General features: G+C 40.8%; 2 protein-coding genes across 11 annotated transcripts in view; one reads left to right on the forward strand and one right to left on the reverse strand.

Moving 5' to 3' along the window:
- Positions 1 to 5647, reverse strand: part of RMND1 (required for meiotic nuclear division 1 homolog) — a 34561-nt gene extending 28914 nt beyond the window's left edge. For 2 of the 10 annotated variants that reach the window (XR_011568532.1, XM_070796386.1), the window contains exons 1-3: positions 5361 to 5642; positions 1687 to 1740; positions 41 to 555 (exon numbers count right to left, since the gene is read on the reverse strand). Coding sequence is in view for 7 of the 10 variants with exons in the window: in XM_070796386.1 (XP_070652487.1) it covers positions 41 to 547 (507 nt within the window). In the remaining 3 variants the exon portion in view is untranslated. Of the gene's footprint in view, positions 1 to 40; positions 556 to 1686; positions 1741 to 5360 lie in introns of those variants that run through there. The other 8 variants (XM_070796383.1, XM_019967599.2, XM_019967601.2 and 5 more) reach the window with 8 other exon arrangements.
- A 149-nt stretch (positions 5648 to 5796) lies between these two features.
- Positions 5797 to 25248, forward strand: ARMT1 (acidic residue methyltransferase 1). The gene is made up of 5 exons (XM_019967605.2): positions 5797 to 5944; positions 9662 to 9767; positions 10229 to 10473; positions 16800 to 16965; positions 17722 to 25248. The coding sequence occupies exons 1-5, from the start codon at positions 5904 to 5906 to the stop codon at positions 18487 to 18489; spliced, it is 1326 nt and encodes a 441-aa protein (XP_019823164.1). The 5' UTR covers positions 5797 to 5903; the 3' UTR covers positions 18490 to 25248.
- The last annotated feature ends 209 nt before the right edge of the window (positions 25249 to 25457 follow it).

The raw sequence follows: 25457 nt of genomic DNA on the forward strand, positions 1-25457 counted from the left end.
CATCAGAGAACAGAGGCGCTACCACCACCCATGTTTTTACCTCGTTCACAGGCAGAACTGGAAGATTGGTCCTAGACGGCTGCCTGGTCCTCGAAGCTTTCGGTGGTCTCTTGATTTGTGGAAAGTCTTGTTTAGAAACTGTTTCCGTGGACACAGATGAGGAATGTCTCTTTAATATTTTTATAAACCACTTAGAACCTAGCAGATTTGGTTTGTGAGTCACTTTCCTGTGAGTACTGACAGAGTTCCTGGTTGGAAGGTGAGCTTTTCCATCTTGGCAACACGCAGTGTTGAATGGAGGGAGTACATTTGTATTTGATATTTTCTGGTTCATCCACAGGATCTGAGACTTATTCAAACCACCAGTTGCTGCATCAGGAAAGAACAAATCCAAGTTCTGATTTCTTGTCAGGGCTGTGCGTGCTGCAGTCTCAAATTCCTTAAGTGGTTTTAACATTTGATGAATAAGTCTTTGGCACTGACATGCTTTTGACAGAATATGGCGAGATCCAGCCAGGGCTCTGAGAAGTCTGGCTGACATTACCATAACCCAAGCTAAAAGACAAGAATTCAAAGTTCCAAGTTGAGAAAAAAAAAAAACTTAAAAAAATACATACAAGATGAATGGATATAGAAGTTGTGGTATATATACACAATGGACTATTACTCAGCCATAAAAAGGCATCTGAATCAGTTCTAATGAGGCGGATCAACCTAGAGCCTATTATACAGAGTGAAGTAAGTCAGAAAGAGAAAGATAAATATCATATACTAACATATATATATGGAATCTAGGAAGATGGTACTAATGAATTTATTTGCAGGGCAGCAATGGAGAAGGCAATGGCACCCCACTCCAGTACTCTTGCTTGGCAAATCCCATGGATGGAGGAGCCTGGTAGGCTGCAGTCCATGGGGTCGCAAAGAGTCGGACACGACTGAGCGACTTCCCTTTCACTTTTCACTTTCATGCATTGGAGAAGGAAATGACAACCCACTCCAGTGTTCTTGCCTGGAGAATCCCAGGGACGGGGGAGCCTGGTGGGCTGCCGTCTATGGGGTCACACAGAGTTGGACACGACTGAAGTGACTTAGCAGCAGCAGCAATGGAGAAAGAGACATAGAGAACAGATCTATGGACATGGGGGGAGGGGAGGCGAGAGAGGGTGAGATGTGTGGAGAGAGTAACTCAGAAACTTACATTACCATATGTGAAATAGAAAGCCAATGGGAATTTGCTGTATGACTCAGGAAACTCAAACAGGGGCTGTGTATCAACCTAGAGGGGTGGGATGGGGCGGGAGGTGGGAGTGAAGTTCAAGACGGAGGGGACATATGTACATCTATGGTTGATTCATGTTGATGTTTGACAGAAAACAACAAAATTCTGTAAAGCAATTATCCTTCAATTAAAAAATAAATTAATTAAAAAAACACATATAGTGTTTTCCTGGGTAACAGGTATATTTCTGTAAAACAATTTGCAAAACAGATACATCTTACTGAAGTGTGTTGTTGTTAGTCACTCAGTCGTGTCCGACTCTTTGTGACCCCATGGACTATAGCCTGCCAGGCTCCTCTGTCCATGGGATTCTCCAGGCAAGAATATTGGAGTGGGTTGCCATTTCCTTCTCCAACTGAAGCCTACTGAAAGGTTAAAAAAATAAATTTTAATGTTTCCATCACCTGTAGTCAACTTCTGGCCTTCTTTCTGGAGGGTTACAAGGACATGAAAAGGACCTCAAAAAACAAAACAAAACAAAACAGTAATGAGGATCTCTTCATTTACTTCACTAGCATATCAACTATTTAAAATGAAATTAGTACTTCTAAACCCCTTTATTCAAAATGTATTCAGGGACTTTCCTAGCTGCCCAGTGGTTAAGACTGCCCTGCCACTGCAGAAGGTGTGGGTTTGATTCCTGGTCAGGGAACTAAGATCCCCAATGCCAAGGCCAAAAAAACGTATTCAGCCTTTACAATAAGATAAGCAATGAGCTGGGACCAGAGATACACCCATGGAAGACTAGGGTTCCTACCATCAAGCTAATGGTCTCCTGAAGGAGACAGGCGTGTGCAAACGCCTCATTATAACTGAGTGGAGCAGCCCTAGGCCCCACCAAAGAACTACAATAGAAGGCTCCTAACTCTACATGAAGAGTCAGGAAAGGCTCCCAGAAAGATTCAAGCTGATTCTTGAAGGGGAACATGCTTTTCAGGGTGGGGCTGGGCATGGCAGTAGGACTAAAGGTTGTGAGACACACACACACACACCCACCCAATAGAAATACTGTACGTAAATAATCTCCCCTCTTATTTACAGTTTAAAACATCTGTTCTTTAAAAGTAAGCCTGGAGGGACTTCCCTGGCCATCCAGTGGTTAAGACTCCACACTTCAGTGGAAAGGGGCACAGGTTGGATCCCTAGTTGGGGAACTAAGATCCCGTAGCAGGCAAAAAAAAAAAGTAAGCTTGTAGTAGTCTATGGGGCCACACAGAGTCCGACAGACTGAAGAGACTTAGCATCAGCAGTGGTAGGAAATCAATAACAATTGTTTAAGAAAGTAACATGCTAGGGGCTGGAAATACAGATACATAACAACAATCTCAGTACTCAGCATCTAGTGGGGGAAACGGTAAACTGTGATGAGTACATAACAGAGTTACGTATCAATTGCTCTCAGGTGCAGAGAAAGGAACCTCTGGCTGTGGGTGGATGGGGCTTATCAGAGGTGACATTTGAACTGGGTTTCAAAAGGGCAGAGGGATCAACAAGTTACCACCCTCCACCCCCACCAGGTACACAGTTCATTTGACAACGTGCAGCTTCTGCCTCCCCGAAGCGGCTGGATCCTGAGTACTGATGCTAACGAGCTTCCACCACCAGGGAGAAGGCAGAGCTTTTCACGAGAGACGCACACAGTCAGATACACATCTAAGAAACATATCTGCGGTGAAAATGTAGAGGAGGAACTGACAGAGACTAAGACATTGCTTCCTGAGTACCTGGTACCCAGCAAATCCTCTGCTCCACCTCACAACAATCCCGTGAGGTACTTCACAGGGGAAACGGGGGCTTACTGGGGCGGACTGCTTATAGTCAGCCATGCAGAGCTGGAAGCAAGTCCCTGGCCTTTGCAATTCCAAAGGAGACACTGAAATCACCGCATATGTGTTATCTCCCTTTAAAAGGATGAGGACAAGGATGAGTCCCTGTGATATTTGGGAGGCAGAACCTGCAGCTTTTAAAATATCTTCAAAAAAGCAGTTTTATCACCTGTCTTCATTGCTTCTTCTCTGATATCCCTGAACCTGCTCCAGTCAGGCTTTCATTCCTAACACTTCACCAAAACCCATTTATCAAGGCCAGCAATGACCTCTGCATCAGACTTCTCAGCCTTCGTTTTCCCTCACTGACCAGCAACATGGGATACAGCGGACCACTCCACCCCCTACCTCACTCGCCACTTTTCATCCTCGCTGGGTGCACCTCTGTCTCTCCTGCTGGTTTCCCATTCCAAGAATGTAACACACCAAAGCTCAGAATTTGGGCCACATTTCCTCTCCATTCCCAGCTCCCATTGATCTCCTCCAATCTCACAGTTTGATATAGTTACCTACACACTGATAAATAGCAAATATTTATCCCTAAACTACTCCGACAAGCATGAAAACTGTAACAGGCTCAAAACTGAGCTTCTGAAACCTTCCTGCAAATCCTACTCTTCCCACAGTCTCCCCAGACTCGTGAAGCAGCAAATACATCCTATATTTGCTAAGGCCCCTCACCTGCAGGCCACCTGGGCGCTTCTCTTCCTTCTCCATACCCAGTCCGGCAGCAAGTCCCACTGGCTTGGCTCTGACCGGTCCTCAACAACCCGGCCACCACCCTGGTCCACGCTGCTGTTTTGCTCAGGGATTACTGTCACAGCATCCACACTGGGTTCCCAGCTTCTGTTCTTCACATTCTTCTGAATATTGCAACCAAATTTACTAATTTACAAAGTCAGATTCTCTCTTCCCTCTTTGTAAAGTTTAATGATGGCCTCACACTTCACTTGAAATAAAAGCCAAAGACCTTAACGTGGACTGCATGGTCCTCCCTTCTCTGGCCTTTACCATGACTCTAATGTCTCCTACAGCTTTTTCCCCCTCACTCCTTTTGCTCCAGTCACTCTGGCATCTGGATCTGTGCACTTATTACCCTTACACTCTTCTCCCAGGTGTCTGTAAACCTATTTATTCCCTCACATCCTTCAGACCTCTGCTCAAATGCCTCCTAGGCAGTGACATCTTCCTGGACCACTTCATTCAAAATGCACACCAGAGACTTCCCTGGTGGTCCAGTGATTAAGAATCCATCTTGCAATACAGAACACTTGGGTTTGATTCCTGATAAGGGAACTAAGATCCCACATGCTGCAGGGAAAAGAAGTTGAGGAGCCCAAACAAAGACCCAGCATAGGCAAAAAGAACCATTAAAAAAGAAGAAGAAGAAGAAAAAAAAGACAGCAGCACTAGCTTTTTCCACTTTCTATCTCTCCACTGCATTTAACATCATTTACCAATACTTCGTGTTCTTACTTTATTAACTCACACAAGTTATGAACTGAGTTCCTGCCATGTGCCAGACATTGTTCTACTTGCTAACACAGCTGAAAATAAAATAGACAAAAATCCCTGTCTTTTGAAACTTACATCACAGTGGGGATGACAGATAATATATGCGGTAAACCACCATTATATACAATAAATAGTCACAATGCTATAATATATAGTCTTGATGTTACAAAATATACAGTAAGTAGTCACAATGCTATAACGGGAAGAAACAAAAGAGGAAAGGAGATTTTTGTCTCTCTCTCCTGTGGCATATAAGCTCCTTGAGGATAGAGTTGCCTTCTGTTCAGCTGTGTCTACTGTGACCAGAGTGCCCAGCACACAATACGTATTCAACTCATATTTTCTGAATGAAATATTCAGAAACATGCATCCCTAAATATGCAATTTCTTGGATGCATTTCCTACTTCTAAGAACACACCAACTAAGAAAACTGTATCAACTAGGCTACAATTCAATGGCTAAGAGGCGCTAATCTGGGAGCATGCCTTCCAATTCCTTAAGCTGCTCAAAATGATCTTTGCAGTTACCGCTGTGCACTGGCTCAAAAAAAAGATTCATATGTGTTATGGATGGAATGCTTTTTACTTCCAACTAAGTCGACCAAAGATCACCGTAACAGGCAGGGGACCTCCGCGGTCCCGGTGAAACATGTGACCCAAGACATTCAGGCAGGCAGCAAAGGCGGGCACCAATGTGCAGGACCATACAAGCTCGGAGAACAAGGCAGTGCACTAACCTCTCGGCTGGACGAGAAGAGGGATGCGCAAGGAGCGCGAGCTTCCGCGGCCCGGCCGCAGACCAGAGACCGAGCAGCAGCCGCAGCCCGGCGCGCTCCCCGCAGCCAGTCCCAATCCCGACCGGTGTACCAGCAAGCGCCCGGCACTGCGCAGGCGCACAGGGATCCTGGCCCCAGCGGAGCGTGAGTCGCCCTGTCCACGTGACCGCAGGACCACGTGACCCGTGCCGCCGCGACCCGAGCCGCTCCCTGGTCTCTGAGACGTCCCGGTCCCTGCTTGCTTCCGCCTTCCGCCCGCTTCCTGATTCCGCTCCTCTCGTCGCCCTCAGCTGTCCCCGCCTTCGTCCCCGGAAGATATCTCTAGGTCCTGGAGCCGGCCATTGTTTGTCTCTTATACAGGCACCAAATAAAGTTTCCTCATTCAAAAGTGTTTTTTTAAACCCTCCTCCCTCGCTTTCTCGGCTCCTCCCTCGCGCGAGCACCGCCTCCTCTCCTGCGGCGGGTGAGACCTGAGCGTTGGAGTCAGGAGCGCGGAATCCGGTGATGGCGGGGCCTCCGGCGTCTCTGTCGGCGCGGGACGTAGGGTTCGTGTCGCTTTCCTCGGCCACTCTCTCGGCTCCTTTTCCTCCTCCCCGCTGCAGCGGAAAGCTGAGCCTCGTGGGGAACCTGTGGGTACTGGGGGAGGGAAGCGGAGGCGGGCTGGAGGCGCCTGCTCAGCCGCCGCCAGCGAGTTCCAGTCCGCCGCCGGGTTCCGCTTCCCTAGGGGCTATGGCTCGGTTTCTAACGGCTCACGGGGAGGCGAGGGCTAGGCGGCCGCTCGCCGGGCTCCAGGCTCGGACTGTCTTTGCAGCTTCCTTGCTGTGTGATTCGTGGTTTCTTGCCTGCCTACACGGGAACGGACTGCGAATCCCGACTGGAAATCTCGGTTTACCCCTACCTCTCTCTACAAGTGATGGTTCGGGGATGTTGGTTGCCTTGCATTAATTTGTATCGAACAGTTACTGCGTCTTTAAAGTGGTTCGATACTGTTTATTATTATTGTTTTTTAACTCACGCATGACTGTCTTGAGCGTGTTATGCCCCCTTTCAGAAGTGTAGCAGCGCGTGACTCTAACCATATTTAATAAACCTACCTTTTGAGGGGGATGCTTAAAGCTCTCTGCAAAAGTTAGGGATCTGAGATCTATAGAGAAATATGTTTCTTCCTTTCGCTAATCGGATTAATTTGTAATCCCATTATAATTTGTAATCCCATTGTACCTGTACCGTCTTGCTTTGTTAAAAGTCATAGATTGCATACAAATATACTTTTTAACTAGTGGCTCAGACGGTAAAGCGTCTGTCTGCAATGTAGGAGACCCGGGTTCGATCCCTGGGTTGGGAAGATACCCTGGAGAAGGAAATGGCAGCCCACTCCAGTATTCTTGCCTAGAAAATCCCATGGACCGCGGAGCTTGGTAGGTTCCCGTCCATGGGGTCGCAAAGAGTCGGACACGACTGTACCGTCTTGCTTTTTTAAAAGTCACAGATTGCATACAGATATACCTGTTAATACAAATTGGAAGGCCCAATTTACATTTGAGTTGTGTCCTTACTGCAAAATATTGCAAAACTCAAGAACACTTGGAAAAAATTGACCGTACCAGCAATGGATTGAGGTTAGAGAAGCACCTTAGGCCCTGAATTTAAGATTTTACTCAGCTTCAGGCAAATATAGGGAGTGTCTGCATCGTTAAATTTTGAGTCCTAGGTATATCTGCCTTCATCCAAGTCCCTGGACCTGAGACGTTACTCTTGGAGATATAAACCTATGAGGAAATGTAGCAGCTAGAAAAACAGCAATACTTTCTAGTTAAGTTGTTTCCCTGGTGGCTCAGATGGTGAAGAATCCGCCTGCAATGCAGGAGATCTGGGTTTGAATTGGGAAGATCCCATGGAGAAGGGCGGAGAAGGCGATGGCACCCCACTCCAGTACTCTTGCCTGGAAAATTCCATGGATGGAGGAGCCTGGTGGGCTGCAGTCCATGGGGTCGGGAAGAGTCAGACACGACTGAGCAACTTCACTTTCACTTTTCACTTTCATACATTGGAGAAAGAAATGGCAACCCACTCCAGTGTTCCTGCCTGGAGAATCCCAGGGACGGGGAAGCCTGGTGGGCTGCCGTCTATGGGGTTGCACAGAGTCGGACTCGACTGAAGCGACTTAGCAGCAGCAGCAGCATGGAGAAGGGAATGGCACCCACTCTAGTATTCTTGCCTGAAGAAGTCCATGGACAGAGGAGCCTAGTTTATGGGGTAGCAGAGTCAGACACGACTGAGTTACTTAACACCTAACTAAGTAAAATCTCAAAGAACTGTCACTTTTTGTATCTGCTGCTTTGGAAAATTCAAATGTCAATTGATTTAGTGTTCTTTGTGTTTTTCCAAAGACTTAGTAGTAATTGTTCCAAGAAGGCAATGGCAACCCACTCCAGTACTCTTGCCTGGAAAATCCCATGGACACAGGAGCCTGGGAGGCTGCAGTCCATGGGGTCGCGAAGAGTAGGACACTACTGAGCAACTTCACTTTCACTTTTCACTTTCATACATTGGAGAAGGAAATGGAAACCCACTCCAGTGTTCTTGCCTGGAGAATCCCAGGGACGGGGGCCCCTGGTGGGCTGCTGTCTATGGGGTCACACAGAGTCGGACACGACTGAAGTGACTTAGGAGCAGCAGCAGCAGTAGTAATTGTTAAAAGTTAAATTCTGATCAGAGCAGTTACTATTCCCTGGTGGCTCAGATGGTAAAGAGTCTGCCTGCAATATGAGAGACCTAGGTTCAATCCCTGGGTGTGGAAGATCCAATGGAGAAGGAAATGGCAACCACTCCAGTATTCTTGCCTGGAAAATCCCATGGGCAGAAGAGCCTGGCAGGCTACAGTCCATGGGGTCGCAGAGAGTAGGACATGACTGAAGCGACTTCATTTCATTTCATGGATATTAAAACCTGTTCACTGTAAAACCCACAGAATCAGAAAACATTTTTGCAATTTTTTTCCTTTAAGCTTTATGGTTCACATTTGAGGAAGGCTCTTGAAGAAATACTCAGGACATATAATCCTATTTTTGAAAATTGGAATAAGATATTTGAGTTTTTATAAGTGTGATGATCTCAGATTTAAGTTAGCATAGGAAAGTTGGACAGAAGTATTGCAACTGTCTGTTTTTACATTGTCTCTGGTGATCTGAAGACATAAATGAACTGATAAGTTGTTTTGTGCTTTCTATTTAAAAACTTAACAGTGCTAAAATTTTTTTCTATCCGGACTATATATTTCCTTAAACTAATAATACATTCAATGATAATCTGTAAATCTTGATTTTTGTATGGCTAAAATCAAGAATATATTTAATTTTTGATTCAGGTATACTCAGATTTTTCCTCATCTCCAGCTTTCTTCATCTCTGACACTTCTAAAAAATCTCTCATTTTCTGGTTGGGAAAGCAAGATGGTAACTTGCCTTAATTTTGCTTAGGGTCAGAGAGGAAGAAAGGAGTTACTGGGAAAGCAAAGAAGGCAGCAAGAAAAACCTTTGAAAACAATTAATGTTGGCTGGGAATATAGACAAAGAGAAGCAGGGGTGTAAATGTCTTGTCCTACATACTTCTGCACTGTAAAGTGTTTCAGGCATTTTTATATCCATTGCCTCACCTTTCTAGGTAGGAAAGGTCATTTAGTAAATAATAAACCTAGGAGGAAAGCCTATTTGACTTTTAGGATAATTCTGTTTCTGTCTTACCACTTTGTTAGACTAGTTTCTGGTTAAGGAGAAGAAAAGGAATACAATAAGAAGGATAAGAATGATTAAACACTCTAGGGAATAGTCTGAGATTTGAGGCACAAACCATGCTTAGTTTTTATGATACACCAGAGAGGTTTTCCAGGCTTCCCTGGTGGCTCAGATGGTAAAGAATCTGGCTGCAATGCGGGAGACCCAGGTTTGATCCCTGGGTGGGTAAGATCCCCTGGAGAAGGGAATGGCTTAACCACTCCAGTATTCTTGCCTGGAGAATCTCATGGACAGAGCCTACAGTCCATGGGGTTGCAAAGAATCAGACACAACTGAGCAACTAACACTCTCAGAGAGGTTTTCTGATTTTCTTGAGTTGCTCCAGGAGTTGGGCAATGCTGGTTTACTTTACAGGAGTTGTTTGCAAAAGAATTTAAATTTAGATGAGATGTTCCAAAAACTGAAAGATGACAGTCTTCTAGTGTGAATGCTACTGAATAATCGGCTGTGTGTGTGACTCTTTTCTAGATCATTTGCATATCTTTCAGTTAAAGACAGATCACCTCAGATCTTAACCAAAGCTATTGATACATTGCATCGACATAAAAGTGAATTTTTCGAGAAACATGGAGAGGTAAGAATTGTGTTTTTACGTAATTCTTTTGTGGTTAAGTTTAACAAACACAATAAGCAGATTTCCATATGTGGTAATGGTCATTTCACCTGGAGGTAAGTTCATGACATGAAACTTCAAAAAAAGGCAGACTAGCTAAGGCAAGATAATGTCGAAATGAGATCTGTTTGTGTTCTTTGATTTTTCAACTTAAGAATTCTAAATTTAAATGTTTATTCGTTTGTGAAAGACATAAATTGTAGTTTTGAAATGTTTTATTTTTTCCTTCTTAAATTTAGATCCATAAAAATTTGTTACCCTAGAGGAATTATGCATATATGTGTGTACATATATATATATTTATAGTTATAGATAACTACATATAAACTGATTTTAGTGTAGACTATTCATACACGTGTGTATATATATTATATACATATATATATATATATAAAAACTGCCCCCCACCCATATTTTTACAGAAAGGCCTGGAAGCTGAAAAGAAAGCAATTTCTCTTCTTTCGAAATTACGGAATGAATTGCAAACAGATAAACCGATTGTTCCTTTGGTTGAAAAGTTTGTTGATACTGACATATGGAATCAGTACCTAGAATATCAACAGAGTCTTTTAAATGAAAGTGATGGGAAACCAAGGTGGTTTCTCTCACCGTGGCTATTTGTAGAATGCTACATGTATCGTAGAATTCATGAAGCAATTATCCAAAGGTAAGTTTGTAACCATCAAATAACAAATGTAGATAATTTATGCTTTCTTTAAAATTATAAAATGGTAATTTTTAAAATAAAAGCCAAATGAAGCCTGAATTCAGTTCAGCAGATATTAATGGTGCTATTAGATATTTCTGCAAATGTTATTGTTGTAATTGATTATTGGCAGTTATTATCCACTTGCTTAGAATAGACCTAAGATTGAATATCTGAAGTAGGAACTAATTATAAAAAGTTTAATTTTTTGTAATCAATAATTTATAAATTATAATTTTTAATTTTTATAATTAAATTTAAAATTTTATTATAAAAAAGTTCTTATAAGAACTTTTAATTAGTTAGAAGTTATATAAAAATAAAAAATTATTACAAATTTAATTTGAAGAATACAACAAATTGTTCTTAATAAGCAAAAAAATGTTAATTTGAAATAATTATTTATGTAAAAAGTCAAGATGGACAAAGTAAGCATATGTTTTGTTTTTAAAAATAGATAATATGTCAGAATTAATTTGCTAAAGGAAGTCAACAGAACAGTCAATAGAACTGCATTGTTCTGATGCACTATCTTAATTTTCCACTCTTGTTTTTAATGGCTAGATTAGAAAAGGACTCAAAGTTAAATACATGTTCCAGAATAACTTTTTATGGTTATTTACACTAATTAATTTTTCCCTAGGAAAATTATGATAGAGAACTGCCTTACAGAATAGAAGAAAATGTAATGTGGATCATACTTTTAGCTCACAGGTTACAGAAATACAGATTTGCTGAGTAAGAGGAATCCTTTGGTGTCCATTCCTCAACATAGCGTAGGATACTTGAAGACACTTAAACCAGCGCTGAAAGTAAAATAAAAAGATTACTTAGGGAAACATGCGTAAACTTGAGTCTATTTTTTTTTCTGTTTTAATCTTTATAAATTATTATAAGGTCACACTTTTTTTAGTATTTGCTGAATAAGTGTGTTTTAGGTCTTGTGCTTTAAAAGCAGAATACACTCAGTAAAAATACAGCATATTACCTGGCACCCAGAGCCAAGCAAAAGACTAGCAAGCACTGGACTCTGTCAGGTACTGAATACCGGCTCAGTTCTCGTTGTTTTGCAACCCAGTGACATAGGTGCTGTGGTTTCCATTTTACAGTGGAGGAAACTGAGGCTCAGAGAGATTAGTATCTTTTCCGAGGCTGCGTGGTGAGTAACTGGTAGAGCCAGTATTGGAGCCTGGTCTGTGCAAATCAGATAAGCCCCCTCCTCAAACAAGTAGTGCATTTGGATATCTTTTCAGGACTGAGGTTAGTCTGGTGTTCGGGGTGATGGTTTCATAACTCTCGAAAATACGCATGTGTCAGACAAAGCTGCCGAAGTGTTGAAACACTGAGTGGCGCCCTGAATAGGCTTGGAGGAGTTCGAACACTAGAGAAGTAAAAGCAATGCTGTTTCTATTTCTGGAGTGGATCCAGTTCAGAGTGAAAAATCTAGGACAGAAGCTTACAAACCCAGCTGCTTATCACCCAGTTGGGCAAAAGTTTTTTGGTTTGGTTTTAAATATGCAGATTTTGAAATTGTTATATTAAATCCTAATGGTGTTATTTGTCCATGGTGGGGCCTGTACATAGATTTTTCTTTCCACGCCCCAGGGAGATTCTGCCCAGCCTGTGCTGCTAACCATTGGTCCAGGAATAGCTTGATAAAAGGGATAGATAAAAGGCAACATTCAGCTTGAAGTTCAGAAACGAGAATATTAGTGAGTCAGAGGTGTGAAACTCTCCTAAGGGGATTTCTTAGGCAAATATTTGAAGATCTAGGTATTTGTCTGATACTCAGGTTATAGGTAGTACAAAGAAGGGCTGTCCTACAGCGGAGCTAGCACTGAAGTAGTTTTTTTTAATCGAAGTACAGTGGTTTATAATATTGTGTTAGTTTCAGGTATACAGCAAAGTGATTCATATATATCTGTGTGTATGTGTGTGTGTATATGTATATACATATATTAGATTATTTTCCATTATAGGTTATTATAAGATATTGACTATAGTTCCCTGTGCTATACTGAAAATCCTTGTTGCTTATCTGTTCTATGTATAGTAGTAGTATCTGTTAATCCCATCAGTTCAGTTCAGTTCAGTCGCTCAGTCGTGTCCGACTCAAGTTTAATCAAGTAGCTCAAGTCACTCAGGAGAGCCTGTATTTGAATCTAAGTCTATTTTGCTCAAATCCTGTATGTATCCCCTTCACACCACTCAGCTGTCTAGGTCAGTGTGAAAATCAGGACAAAGTTCTTATCTAGAGAGACAAAAGCTGGCATCGTCATCACATCAGTCAGTTCAGTTCAGTCGCTCAGTCGTGTCTGACTTTTTTGCGACCCCATGAATCACAGCACGCCAGGCCTCACTGTCCATCACCAACTTCTGGAGTTCACCCAGACTCACGTCCATCGAGTCAGTGATGCCATCCAGCCGTCTCAGCCTCTGTTGTCCCCTTCTCCTCCTGCCCCCAATCCCTCCCAGCATCAGAGTCTTTTCTAATGAGTCAACTCTTCGCATGAGGTGGCCAAAGTACTGGAGTTTCAGCTTTAGCATCATTCCTTCCAAAGAAATCCCAGGGCTGATCTCCTTCAGAATGGACTGGTTGGATCTCCTTGCAGTCCAAGGGACTCTCAAGAGTCTTCTCCAACACCACAGTTCAAAAGCATCAATTCTTCGGCACTCAGCCTTCTTCATAGTCCAACTCTCACATCCATACATGACTACTGGAAAAACCATAGCCTTGACTGGACGAACCTTTGTTGGCAAAGTAATGTCTCTGCTTTTCAATATGCTATCTAGGTTGATCATAACTTTCCTTCCAAGGAGTAAGCGTCTTTTAATTTCATGGCTGCAGTCACCATCTGCAGTGATTTTGGAGCCCCAAAAAATAAGTCTGACACTGTTTCCACTGTTTCCCTATCTATTTCCCATGAAGTGATGGGACTGGATGCCATGATCTTCGTTTTCTGAATGTTGAGTTTTAAGCCAACTTTTTCACTCTCCTCTTTCACTTTCATCAAGAGGCTTTTGAGTTCCTCTTCACTTTCTGCCATAAGGGTGGTGTCATCTGCATATCTGAGGTGATTGATATTTCTCCCGGCAATCTTGATTCCAGCCTGTGTTTCTTCCAGTCCAGCATTTCTCATGATATACTCTGCATATAAGTTAAATAAGCAGGGTGACAATATACAGCCTTGACGTATTCCTTTTCCTATTTGGAACCAGTCTGTTGTTCCATGTCCAGTTCTAACTGTTGCTTCTTGACCTGCATACAAATACTCCTAATTTATCCCTGCCCTTGAAGTAGTTTTTAAGTGTCCAACTTGTTAGGTTTCTTATATGAAGAATTCCTATCCTGGGTCAGTGACCCATCCAGAGTAACCAAAGGAAAGGAAAGTCGCTCAGTCGTGTCCAGCTCTTGGTGACGCCATGGACTGTAGCCTACCAGGCTCTTCCCTCCATGGGATTCTCCAGGCAGGAGTACTGGAGTGGGTTACCATTTCCTTCTCCAGGGGATCTTCCAGACCCAGGGATCAAACCCGGGTCTCCCGCATTCCAGGCAGACGCTTTAATCTCTGAGGCACCAGGGTATCTTTCTGGCTTTTACAGGATCCCAAAGCACACATAGGGGCTTCCCAGGTGGCACTAGTGGTAAAGAACCCACCTGCCTATGAAGGAGATGTAAGAGGTGAAGCTTCGATCCCTGGTCGGGAAGATCCCGTGGAGGAGGAAATGGCAACCCATTCCAGGATTCTTGCCTGGAGAATTCATGGACAGAGGAGCCTAGTGGGCTATAATCCATAGGATCAAAAAAAGTCAGGCACCACTCAAGGAACTTAGCACACATGCACAGAAAGCACATGTTAGCTTTAAGATATGTTTCTGGTGACTTTGCCCCTTACACTGAAACATATTTTGAATTTTCTTTGTCAAGATGTATAGTTTGGGTTTTTTAGAGTTAAGTGGTTGAATAGTCTGCAAATCTAAATTAAGATTCAAAGTTTTAGCTATATGTAAAATTTAAATATGCTTCAGATACTGAAAAATGAAAATACGGAGAAAATGGCAGACATTTTTAAGCTTTTATTAAAGTGTGATATACATGCTGAATAGTACATATTTCTTAAGTATTCAGCAGTCTTTACCGGAACATGCTGTGTCCCTAGTGGTCAGATCAAAAGGCAGAACTTTAGGCCCCCACACGCTGCCTTTGGATCCCAAACATTCAAACACATATTCTTGAACATCTGTGTGTATTTCTGTTGGGTGTATACTTAGGAGTGAACCCCTGGGTCAAGTGTGTACACATATACAGCTCTGCTGCTGCTAAGTCGCTTCAGTCGTGTCCAACTCTGTGCGACCCCATAGACGGAAGCCCACCAGGCTCCCTTGTCCCTGGGATTCTCCGGGCAGGAACACTGGAGTGGGTTGCCAATGCATACAGCTCTAGTAGATTCTAAAGTGGCAAACATTTTAAGTTCTCTGAAATCATTTATAGCTATGGAGTTTGCTCTCTTAAAGTGTAAGGAGCAAGTCTCAAGGGGTTTCCCCAGCAGTCCACTGGTTAAGCCTCTGCACTTCCAATGCAGGGGCCCAGGTTCAGTTCCTGGCTGGGGAGCGGAAATCCCACAATCAGTGCCACAAGGCCAAACGAGGATCTGCAGGTTTTCCTGTAAAGGGCCAGTCGGTCAGTATTCTAGGCTCTCAGACACCTCAGCTTTAGCGGTGCCAGAGCAGCCACAGGCAGTATGTAGGTGAATATGGTTGTGTTCCGAAGGAACAGCAGAGTTATGGACCCTGAACTTTGAATTTCGTGTATCACAAAATCTTTTTCAGTTTTTTTTCAACTCTTCAAAAAAGCCATTCTGAGCTTGCAGATCATACAGAACAGGTAGTGGGCCAGAGAGGGCCTGCAAGCTGCAGTTTGCTGACCACCACAGTGGAACCCATGCATCCAAATACATTGATCCCTTTACCTCACCTTGAGAGACTGATTCATTTCAGCAATGCTGCCATTGCTACAAAAGTCTTTTAATTCTTTGAAACTTCTTTCAGAGCCAGTTAACAAACCTCAAAACGAGATTAGTCTCATTATTATTTAGTCACTCCTCATTTTTGACCAAAAATGTTTTATTCCATTTGATCTACATGCTTCATTCTACTGAAATTGCTGTGAGTGACTTTTGGCTGTTTCCAAAAACAAGTTAACTCCAAAGCATGAAAATACTGGACGCTGACAGGACACTTAATAACAGGTTCTGAGGAAAATCCCCAAAGAGGCATTCCGAAAGTGCTTTGAGCAGTACTCGACGCTGACAGGACATTTAATAACAGGTTCTGAGGAAAATCCCCAAAGAGGCATTCCGAAAGTGCTTTGAGCAGTGGCAGCGCTCTTGGGCTAAGGTGTAGCTTTCCAGGCTGCCTCACTGACTGGAGGGAGGCAGCCATCACTGGGGTGTGTAAATTCTGGCATGTTTTTGATTTTGATTTTAATGAATCCCGTTGCATCTGCCATATTGCCTTTTTATCCTAAGGTAGGAGACCCCTGGAAAAAGTAGCTAATTATGAAGATCAGATTCTGTAAAGTCTGTTATGCTAGTATGTATACCTTCTGAGTTAACGTTTTTCTTATGTCAGTATTATTTGATCTCTCATTAGACAACATGAATATGTAGACATGGAACATACATCACCGTTGGTCAAAGTCAACTTGGGAGTAAAAGTTGCTAAAAAATTAGAAATTACACATAAATGATCAAAAGTCATCATTACAATAAGATTTACATTAGTGCTGTCTGCTTTATAGCAAGTAGTCATTGGGTTCCTGTAATATTCTGTGTTTGACTCCTTTACAATTACTATATTATATTCAACTATTCTGTTTATATCCATATGTTTGTTATTTGGAGCCTGAGCCACACTGAGCACCCGAAAAAATGTTTGTTAAACTGTCATGAAATTCTGTTTCTCTTTCCCCTTTTTCCTAAAAACCCACTGGATAAATAATTATGGATACAGTCCCTATAATTATTTAATACTTCCAGTATATTTGACAACTAATTAAAATGAGTTTGGGTATTTATTTTTGCATAACTTATTTAATTTTATTTAGTTAGTGTAAATTGATTATTTTTGTGTAACTTGTCTGTGTTATACCTAATAAAAATCACCACTAATTTTTTGGATGGGTTGCTACTATTCTCTTTCCTTTAAAAAACTGCAATTACTCAAATGTTTAAAAAAAGGTACAGAGTGATAGAAATGTTTCACTTATTATTTTTTTCCTATTTTAGTCCACCAATCGATGACTTTGATATATTTAAAGAATTGAAAGACCAAAATTTCTTTGAATCTCAGGAATCTATCATTGCCTTATGTACTCATCTGCAAGAGTTGAGGAAAACTATCGAAGACCTAGATGAAAATCAACTGAAAAATGAATTTTTTAAAGTTCTTCAGGTAAATATAATTTATATTATTCTAATATTCTAATTATTCTAATGACAAATTTTGATCATTTATGTGTAGATTTCTAATTTCTTAGCAACTTTTACTCTCAAGTTGACTTTGACCAGTGGTGATGTATGTTCCGTGGCTACATATTCATGTTGTTTAATGAGAGATCAAATAATATTGACCTAAGAAAAATGTAACTCTCCTGAGTCTGTTTGTTTTTTTAAATTGTTGAAAAGTAAACTGGTATACATTTAACAGCAGGGAGACACTGTGGGGGAAGAGGCTTCAGGAAATGAGGAGCAGAGAGGAGAGGGGCTGCAGGGACCCCCCATAGAAGCCAGGGTGCATTGAAGCAAAGACAAGGACTTTGGTTTTTACTCATGCTGAAATGAGAAGCTGTTAGAAGGTTTTGATCAGAGGAGTAACATAACATGACTTAGGTCAAGAATTACTTCTGCGAATAGACTGAAGGCACAAGGGTAGAAATAGGTAGTTCTGTTACTGAAACGACTCAGGTCTGGACCAAGCTGGTAGTACAGGTCACCAGATTCTGGATATGCTTTGAAAGTAGAGGCCACAGCTTTTTTTATGCAGCATTATTAGAGAAAATGTAGATTGGATGGACATTTTATATTGAGTTTTGTAGAAATGAATTTTATGAACATTTTTAGCATCCTCCCATTATGTCCTACGTAATAGAGTTTTTTTTAATTGGTTATTCAAAAGAAGGGTACATGTATTGTGCTTTTTCTTTTTCAGATTTCACTGTGGGGAAATAAGTGTGATCTGTCTCTATCAGGTGGGGAACATATTTCTCAGAAGACCAATATAATGAATTCATTGGAAGACCTAAAACCTTTCATTTTAGTGAACGACATGGATCGTCTTTGGTCCTTGCTAAGCAATTGCAAGAAAACAAGAGAAAAAGAATCTGTTACTCGAGTGGATATTGTTCTGGATAATTCTGGGTTTGAACTTATTACAGACTTAGTATTAGCTGACTTCTTGTTGTCCTCTAAACTGGCAACTAAGATCCATTTTTATGGGAAAACGATTCCATGGTTTGTTTCTGATACTACTCTACACGATTTTAATTGGATAATCAAACAACTAAAGCATTCTAATAATAAGTGGGTGTCCCAATGTGGGGTTGACTGGGAAGACCATGTTAAAACGGGCAGATGGGTTTACCTCGATCATATATTTTGGACTCTGCCTCATGAATTCAGTGCAATGTCTCAGGTCGCTCCTGATTTACATGCTGCACTACAAAAGGCTCATTTAATTTTCTTCAAGGGTGACTTGAATTATAGGAAGCTGACGGGTGACAGAAGATGGGAGTTTACCGTTCCGTTTCATGAGGCGTTGAGTGGCTTCCACCCTGCACCTCTGTGCAGCATCAGAACATTAAAGGCTGAGGTTCAGGTTGGTCTGCAGCCCGGGCAAGGTGAACAGCTCACAGCTTCTGAGCCCAACTGGCTGACCGCTGGGAAATACGGAGTATTTCAGTTTGATGGTCCACTCTGACTTGGTGTAGGAACTTTCAGTTGTATAGAAAGATCTGACCGACACTCGGCAGCCCCAACAAACCTCTGGGAAGCTTGGCTTCTCGGTGGTGATTTGTACACTCTCTGATGCTTTCTCGTTTGAACGCTTAGCCCCACTACATTGTTTTGGGGCTAGGTGCACTGGTTACAGATAAGTTAACACTGATGTTGGAATTTCAGTAACTTATTTCAAGTCAAAGGTATCATTTCAGATGGTTTTAATGAACTTAATTAGGCAGAAATAGAAGTCAATTCTGCTTTATAAGTTAACATTTTAAAAAATACTATGCTGCATGGTATTTAATATTCTAGGAGGCATGAAATTTTACTTGATTTGGGGCTCTAAGGGCTCAGTGATAATATAATATACATCTTAAGTATGCTTTGTAAAGAGAGGCATTTCTTAACTGATATCCGAACACGTGAAAGTAAAATTTACCTCATAAGTTATTATAATTTTTAATTTTGTTACTGGGTTTTCTTTCATTTCCATATCTATCATTTGCACGCGTTTGTATTTTGGTCTGTGGAAAGGGTGGTTGGAAACTCAAAATTGAACAGAATAAAACAATTAGTACTTGAGGAAAGGTAATATCTTTACATTCTGTTTGTGCTATCCATAATCAGCTGAAATACATTATTTTAACACATATGTGTTTTAAATGAACAGAATTGCTGTGCAGTCTTAAAAAAAAATCCATTAGATAGGAAAGATTCTTCTGTGTAGACTTTGTACTACCAACGATTTAATTCACTTTTTATAATCTTGCACATTTATTGGTGATCACTGTAAATTTCAGGTCAGTTTGTTTTGCACCTGAAATTGAAAATAAATCTGGACATGTTTTCTTGCACCAGAATAATAAAATGAATTGTAAAGTGTATCAAAAATCTCATCGGTTTTATCTTTCAGTGGAGGAAGGGCAAGAAGGGAAGATTAAAGGTGAACTCTATAAAGTGTACTCCCAGTACACCACCCCCAGTGTTCCTGTTAAGATTTAGTATTTTCACAGTTATGCCACCATGACCACAATCTACTTTCAGACCATCTTCATCCGGCCTAAAAGACAGGGCTCTGCCTAGAGTCTTCTCCCGGTCCCCCACCTGTTTCTGCCCCAGCAAGTTTGGCCTCTGTGTGTTTGGCATAGGTACAGAGGAGCATGTAGGAGGAGGCTGAGGCTCTGAGGTCAACTGAGGGTGAATTTTCCACTGAAGAGCTCAGTGGTCTTGGAAAACATTCCCGAAATAGCATCTTCAATTGCTTCCACTGCTTAACAGTAACATACTTGGTTAAGGATGAAGTAACTCCTGGGTAAAGCAGTCTGTAAATTTCATGCAGCACTTTTTCAGCAAGATATAGATCCAGTATCTTAGGTATATTACAAGACATAGATCCAGTATCTTGTAGGTATATTACAATAAAAATGTGTAAGAAGGGTAGGTAAATAGGTAGAAAATGGTGGTTATACCACACATGGGCCAGTGGTAGAGTCCATCTGCCAATGAAGGAGACAGGAAACAGGTTTGATCCCTGGGCTGGGAAGATTCCCCTGGAGCAGGAAATGGCAACCCATTCCAGTATTCTTACCTGGAAAACTCCATGGACAGAGAAGCCTGGCAGGTCCTAGTCCATGGGGTCGCAGAGTCAGACACAACTGAGCATCTGTGTGTTTGGCATAGGTACAGAGGAGCATTCACGCACACACATACTCCATGGATTTATGTTACTTTTCGATTAAACAGCAAATGAACAAGATTTCTTGGGATGACCCACCTCCCGGATTTGAGGTGGCATTTTGGTGTTTGATACAAATGCAGTAATCCTTTTGAACTCTTTAATGGCCAGAATCCACGTTATTCAACCTCAAAGTTTTATTTCTAGAAAAGAAATTCCCACTGCAAAAGGCAACACCAATGTAGTTCAAACTCTACTTAGGTTTTAAGAAAATCCTAGTGTGAATGGAAAATACAATTCAGAGTTAGATTTATTAAAATTCCCTCTCCTGCTCATTTTCCTAATAGCTCTGTCTGCCCAAGCCCTCACTGAGTCTTGTTCTCAAGCCTCTAACTGCACAAAACTTTCTCCCCTCTACTCTTGACTGTTTTTGCTGGACTGAGTTGGGGTGTGGGGCGTCTAGGAGACTGACTACTTCTACACATGTGTGCTTTATTACCTTGGTAAAGTGCCCATGCAGTGTCTGACACTCACAGTATGATGCCTTGATACTTGATATGATACCTTGACATTATAGAAAGTGAGTAAGGCGGGGGGAAAATGAGAAAAATGATGACGTTATTCCACCACCACCAGTACTCCTGTTAAGATTTTGGTGTTTCTCCATGCCTAGACATGTTTTTTACATTTCTAAGAAAAAGCAAGTTTGTACTGTTTAAAAAAATTTTTTCTTCCGTTTTTAAATAATTGATATTGTGTTCAGTCACTCAGTTATGTCCGATTCTTTGTGGCCCCATGGCCTATAGCCCACCAGGCTCCTCTGTCCGTGGTATTCTCTAGGCAAGAATACTGAAGTGGGTTGCCATGTCCTTCTTTAGGGCATCTTCCTGACCCAGAGTGTGAACCTCAGTCTCCTGCACTGCAGGCAGATTCTTTTTCTCTGAGCCACCAGGGAAGCCCTCGTTTGTCATAATTTTTTCCTGGTAGAGGAATGGAAGACTTTTGGATAGGATGACCTGGGACTCATATTGATCAATAGTGATCTGGGACTCATAAATATTTGATTTACAATCCTTGGTCTCCTATTAAATCCATGACCTAAGTCACATTCTTACAATTTTACTGGAAAAGGAGAAGTTATTTCTGGTCAACTTGAACTACATTCAATCGCAAAGCCAGATTCCCTGGGGAGTCATGCTGAAAGCTATCAACAGTCTGGCACCCCCTAGAGGCCGTCTGAATATTCCATGAACCCTGACCTCTTCCCTTCATCTTTAAATTACAAGGAGCCTTGAGTACTCTCAGCCATCTCATCAGAGACCACCGTTGACCTTGTTCTCCTACCTTCCTGCTTTTCTTTGCTGGGTCACATTTTCCCCACTCTCAGACCTTTTAAAATATAGAAAGGAAAATCTGTTCTTATGGAAGACACTTCTAAAATGTTGATTTCCATTAGTTGTACATTTTTGAGGGGCAGCCACTGACTGTGTCCGCCGTGTTTCCCCTCACACAGAATACTGAGCACGGGGTAGCTGTTCAGTGAGTTGCTGGTAGGTGACAAATTCTAGCCTTTGAAGTAATTTTCTTATCTCCCTGATGTGATGCTATTTAAATTGAAATCTGAAGGATGAAATGGGTCTACTTGAAAGTCTAATCGATGAAATCAATTAGTACTTGTTAAATGAATAAAGAAATCTATGTCATATAATTGGGAGTTTTGCACAAGGACAGGGAGGCCTGGCGTGCTACGATTCATGGGGTCGCAGAGTCGGACACGACTGAGCGACTGATCTGATCTGATGCATCTTTGAATACTGCTTTATACCTTCAATATTATATTGTGCCCAGTTTCCCATTTGTTAATTCTTCAAAATGTGATTTTTAATGACTGTAAACATTTCATGATATAGCTAGATTGTATTTTATTTTGCTATATAGATTGTCCAAAATCTTTGCTATCATTAAGGAAGCTGATAGGAACATCTTCAGACAACCAGTACGAAGATTTGCAAGTCTTCAGTTACTGAGAATTGCTTGAAGCCACCCAATTATTCTAGTCCTTTGAAATAATTGCTTCTATTAGGCTTGTATTTGGCTTTTAGGCCCAAACTCTCAACATTGAGTAATTGCTTTATATGAGAAGCAAAGTCACTTTTTGCCTTTCTTTAAAAAAAAAAATTCACAATATATGCTGATGACTTTCAATCCTGCTTGAGTTCAATACAAAGTTTAGGCACAAGGGGGAGATCCATTAGCACTGGAAAGTGGCTGGATTTTTCTTCTGTACTATTTAGTACAGAGATTTCAGCAAGAAAAACTGGCAGAGTATAATTTTCATTGTTGACTACACACATTCTTGTGGTTTCAACTTTAAAATCATTATCCTGGAACAAGGATTTGGTAAAACACAGTAAGGTCAATGACAACAAAACTGTATCCTCATTCCTTTCTTGGCTAAAATTTTCTGTTAAATGTAATGTTTGTAGCCATATGTTACCGTGGTTAATCATAGAAGTATATCAACATAGGTGAATTTGAAAATAAAATTCTGAAAAAGTGGAGAAAAGAAATAGTGTTTCATTGTTCTTGCCTGGAGAATCCCAGGACAGGGGAGCCTGGTGGGCTGCCATCTATGGGGTCTCACAGAGTCGGACACGACTGAAGCGACTTAGCAGCAGCAGCAGCAGCAACAACATAGAAAAGTCACACTAGAAAAAACTTTGTAAGAGAATAAAAATAATTGCTTTTCATTTCACTTAAACTTTGCTTGAAAAAGCAAAACTGTACTGGTTTTCTTAACTGTAACAGCAAGTTAATTTTCACCATAATTCAGAAAATTTAAAGGAGCTAATATTTCAATTCTATCTTACATTTAAGAAGATAAACATTGGGCTTGGTATATCCCCAATGCAGAAATTCTGCAACTGGGATTCAAGGGTTTCAGGGATAGAATTCAGGTGACCTATAAGTTTGGGTGAAAAAAAATTTTCATCTTTCTTTTTATTAATCTCTAATTGAAAAGTCGTATTTCCTTCAGTATTGATTATTGGCCATAAATTCCAGCAATATTTGCAGTATCTGTGTTCCTGTCACCTGCAAAAATCACAAGTCTTTCCATATTACATTGTGGTTGCTCCCACTATCTTGAATTATTGCCTTATTATTACATCGAAAATTTAGATGTTTTATTTGGAGAAGTTCATGACCCAAAAAAGTTAACAATACATGCTCTCGTTTTTTTTTTGTTTTTTTTTTTTTAACTTTTCCTTCAGTTTTCTTTCTTTTTCATAAAGTTGGTGAAAGACATGACTGGGTTTATTTTCATGATTTTGTTTTTGAAGTGAAGAGGAGATACATCATACTGTGTTTTTTCTTCCCATTTCAGACTTCACTTAATATAATTCTTCTATTGTCCAGCTTGATTTCTTCCAGGGGTCCTTAATGAGAAAGAAAAGATTTCACATTTGCACATGGAATGACTCATCCTTAATCTATCACTACAAGGCTTTTGTGTGTGTGTGTGTGTGTTGGTTTGTTTTTTTTTAATTAAAAAAAATGAAAAAGTATTTGAAATGTTTTCCTATTTAGAACTCGTCTTAAAATGTTTTACAGGTCTTAAAAATCAGAAATCAGAAAGAGCTGTTTAAAATATGAAGCAAGAAGCAGAATTCAACAAAATTTCTTTGACATATATTCCCAATTTTATAATAATTACTGACAATCAGCGAATAGCAAGCATGTTATAGATGAAAGTGAAGTTGCTCAGTCTTGTTTGACCCTTTGTGACCCCATGGACTGTAGCTTACCAGACTCCTCCATCCATGGGATTTTCCAGGCAAGAGTACTGGAGTGGGGTGCCATTGCCTTCTCTAAGCCATCAGGGAAGCCCATAATCAAAAAAAGATACCATTTATGGAGCACTATGTTCCAGGCACAGGATTAAGTGCTTTACTCATAATGTGGCATGATATCTTCATAAAAATCCCAGAGGCAAAGATTTTTATTCCATTATTTATATAGGACCACCAGGTCTCAGTGATTTCAAGTAACTGGGCACAAGGCTGCTCAACTAGTCAATGGCAGAGACAAAATTTAAGCTCCGATCTATTGGGCTCCACAAGTCAAGTATGGCTTTTATTTCAGGTTACTATGCCTTTCCCGTAATTTGTAACCATGTAATTAAATTCTTTTTAAAAATGAGTAAATATATACCATCAGTGACAATTTGAGCCAGGAGATTGTGTGGATGATCAGTCACGTTGTGAGTTATTAATATGTTGAAGTCTCGGGAGGAAAAGGAAAAAATCCAGTGAAAGATAATGTTTTTAAATAATCATCTAAAACGAGGGTGGGTGGGAATGGGGATTGTTTTCCTGTATCATTATATTTTGTATCATTTCGATGCTTATGAATTCATGGAATTTTACAGTAGGCTGAACACCACATTGAGAAAGGAAGCCTTCTCTTGGTGCAAAGAGCTGAACATCAGCAAATCCAGTGATGAAAAGGATGCCTCTCATGTTTCAGGCCACCAACCAGCTGAAAACCAGTGGGTAGTTCTTTTGAAGGGAAATTATTCTTGTGACCAGATGGAAGTGATTTATCGAGAATGAACTGGCTTATTCTTTCAACCAAAGGGATGATATAAAAACTGTTTTGCTGTCTTGGTGAAATCCCAAATCTGTTCGGATAAACTATTCCAACTCTTGCCTCATCTTTGATAGCATTATGGACAAGTTGTTTAAAATTAAGCGAACCATAGTTTTATATCAACCTGTAAGATTATGCCTTGATTCTTTATTTCTATTTCCTTTCTCATCAGTTCCCAAATGGAATGTTATTTGAACTGCTGAAACCCTAATAATGATGATCTGAGAGGAGACACATCAGATACCTTTCCTTATTGAGTTGGGTTCTTGTTCAGAGAAGGTAACTTGGACAAGAAATCTGAATTTCAGTCCCAGTTCTGTTACTAATTAATTATGTAGTTTTTAGCTGGCACTCAATTATTCTGTTACTTAATGTTCTCAAATATAAGCAATAAACTTGCTTTTAGCTCCATGATTTTCTGATCTAATTGTTTTTTCTGCTGTACACCAAAGCAGGATAATCCTATTTACTCTTGCACAAACACTGGCATTTTACCTTTGTGGAAAATTCTACTTCTTTCTTTCTTCGTTGTTTAGTCATATCTGACTCTTTGTGATCCCATGGACTGCAGGATGACAGACTTCCCTGTCCTTCCCTATTTCCCAGAGTTTGCACAAACTCAT

This window comes from Bos indicus, chromosome 9 (genome assembly GCF_029378745.1).
Source record: "Bos indicus isolate NIAB-ARS_2022 breed Sahiwal x Tharparkar chromosome 9, NIAB-ARS_B.indTharparkar_mat_pri_1.0, whole genome shotgun sequence".
In the NCBI taxonomy this organism is placed as follows: domain Eukaryota; kingdom Metazoa; phylum Chordata; class Mammalia; order Artiodactyla; family Bovidae; genus Bos; species Bos indicus.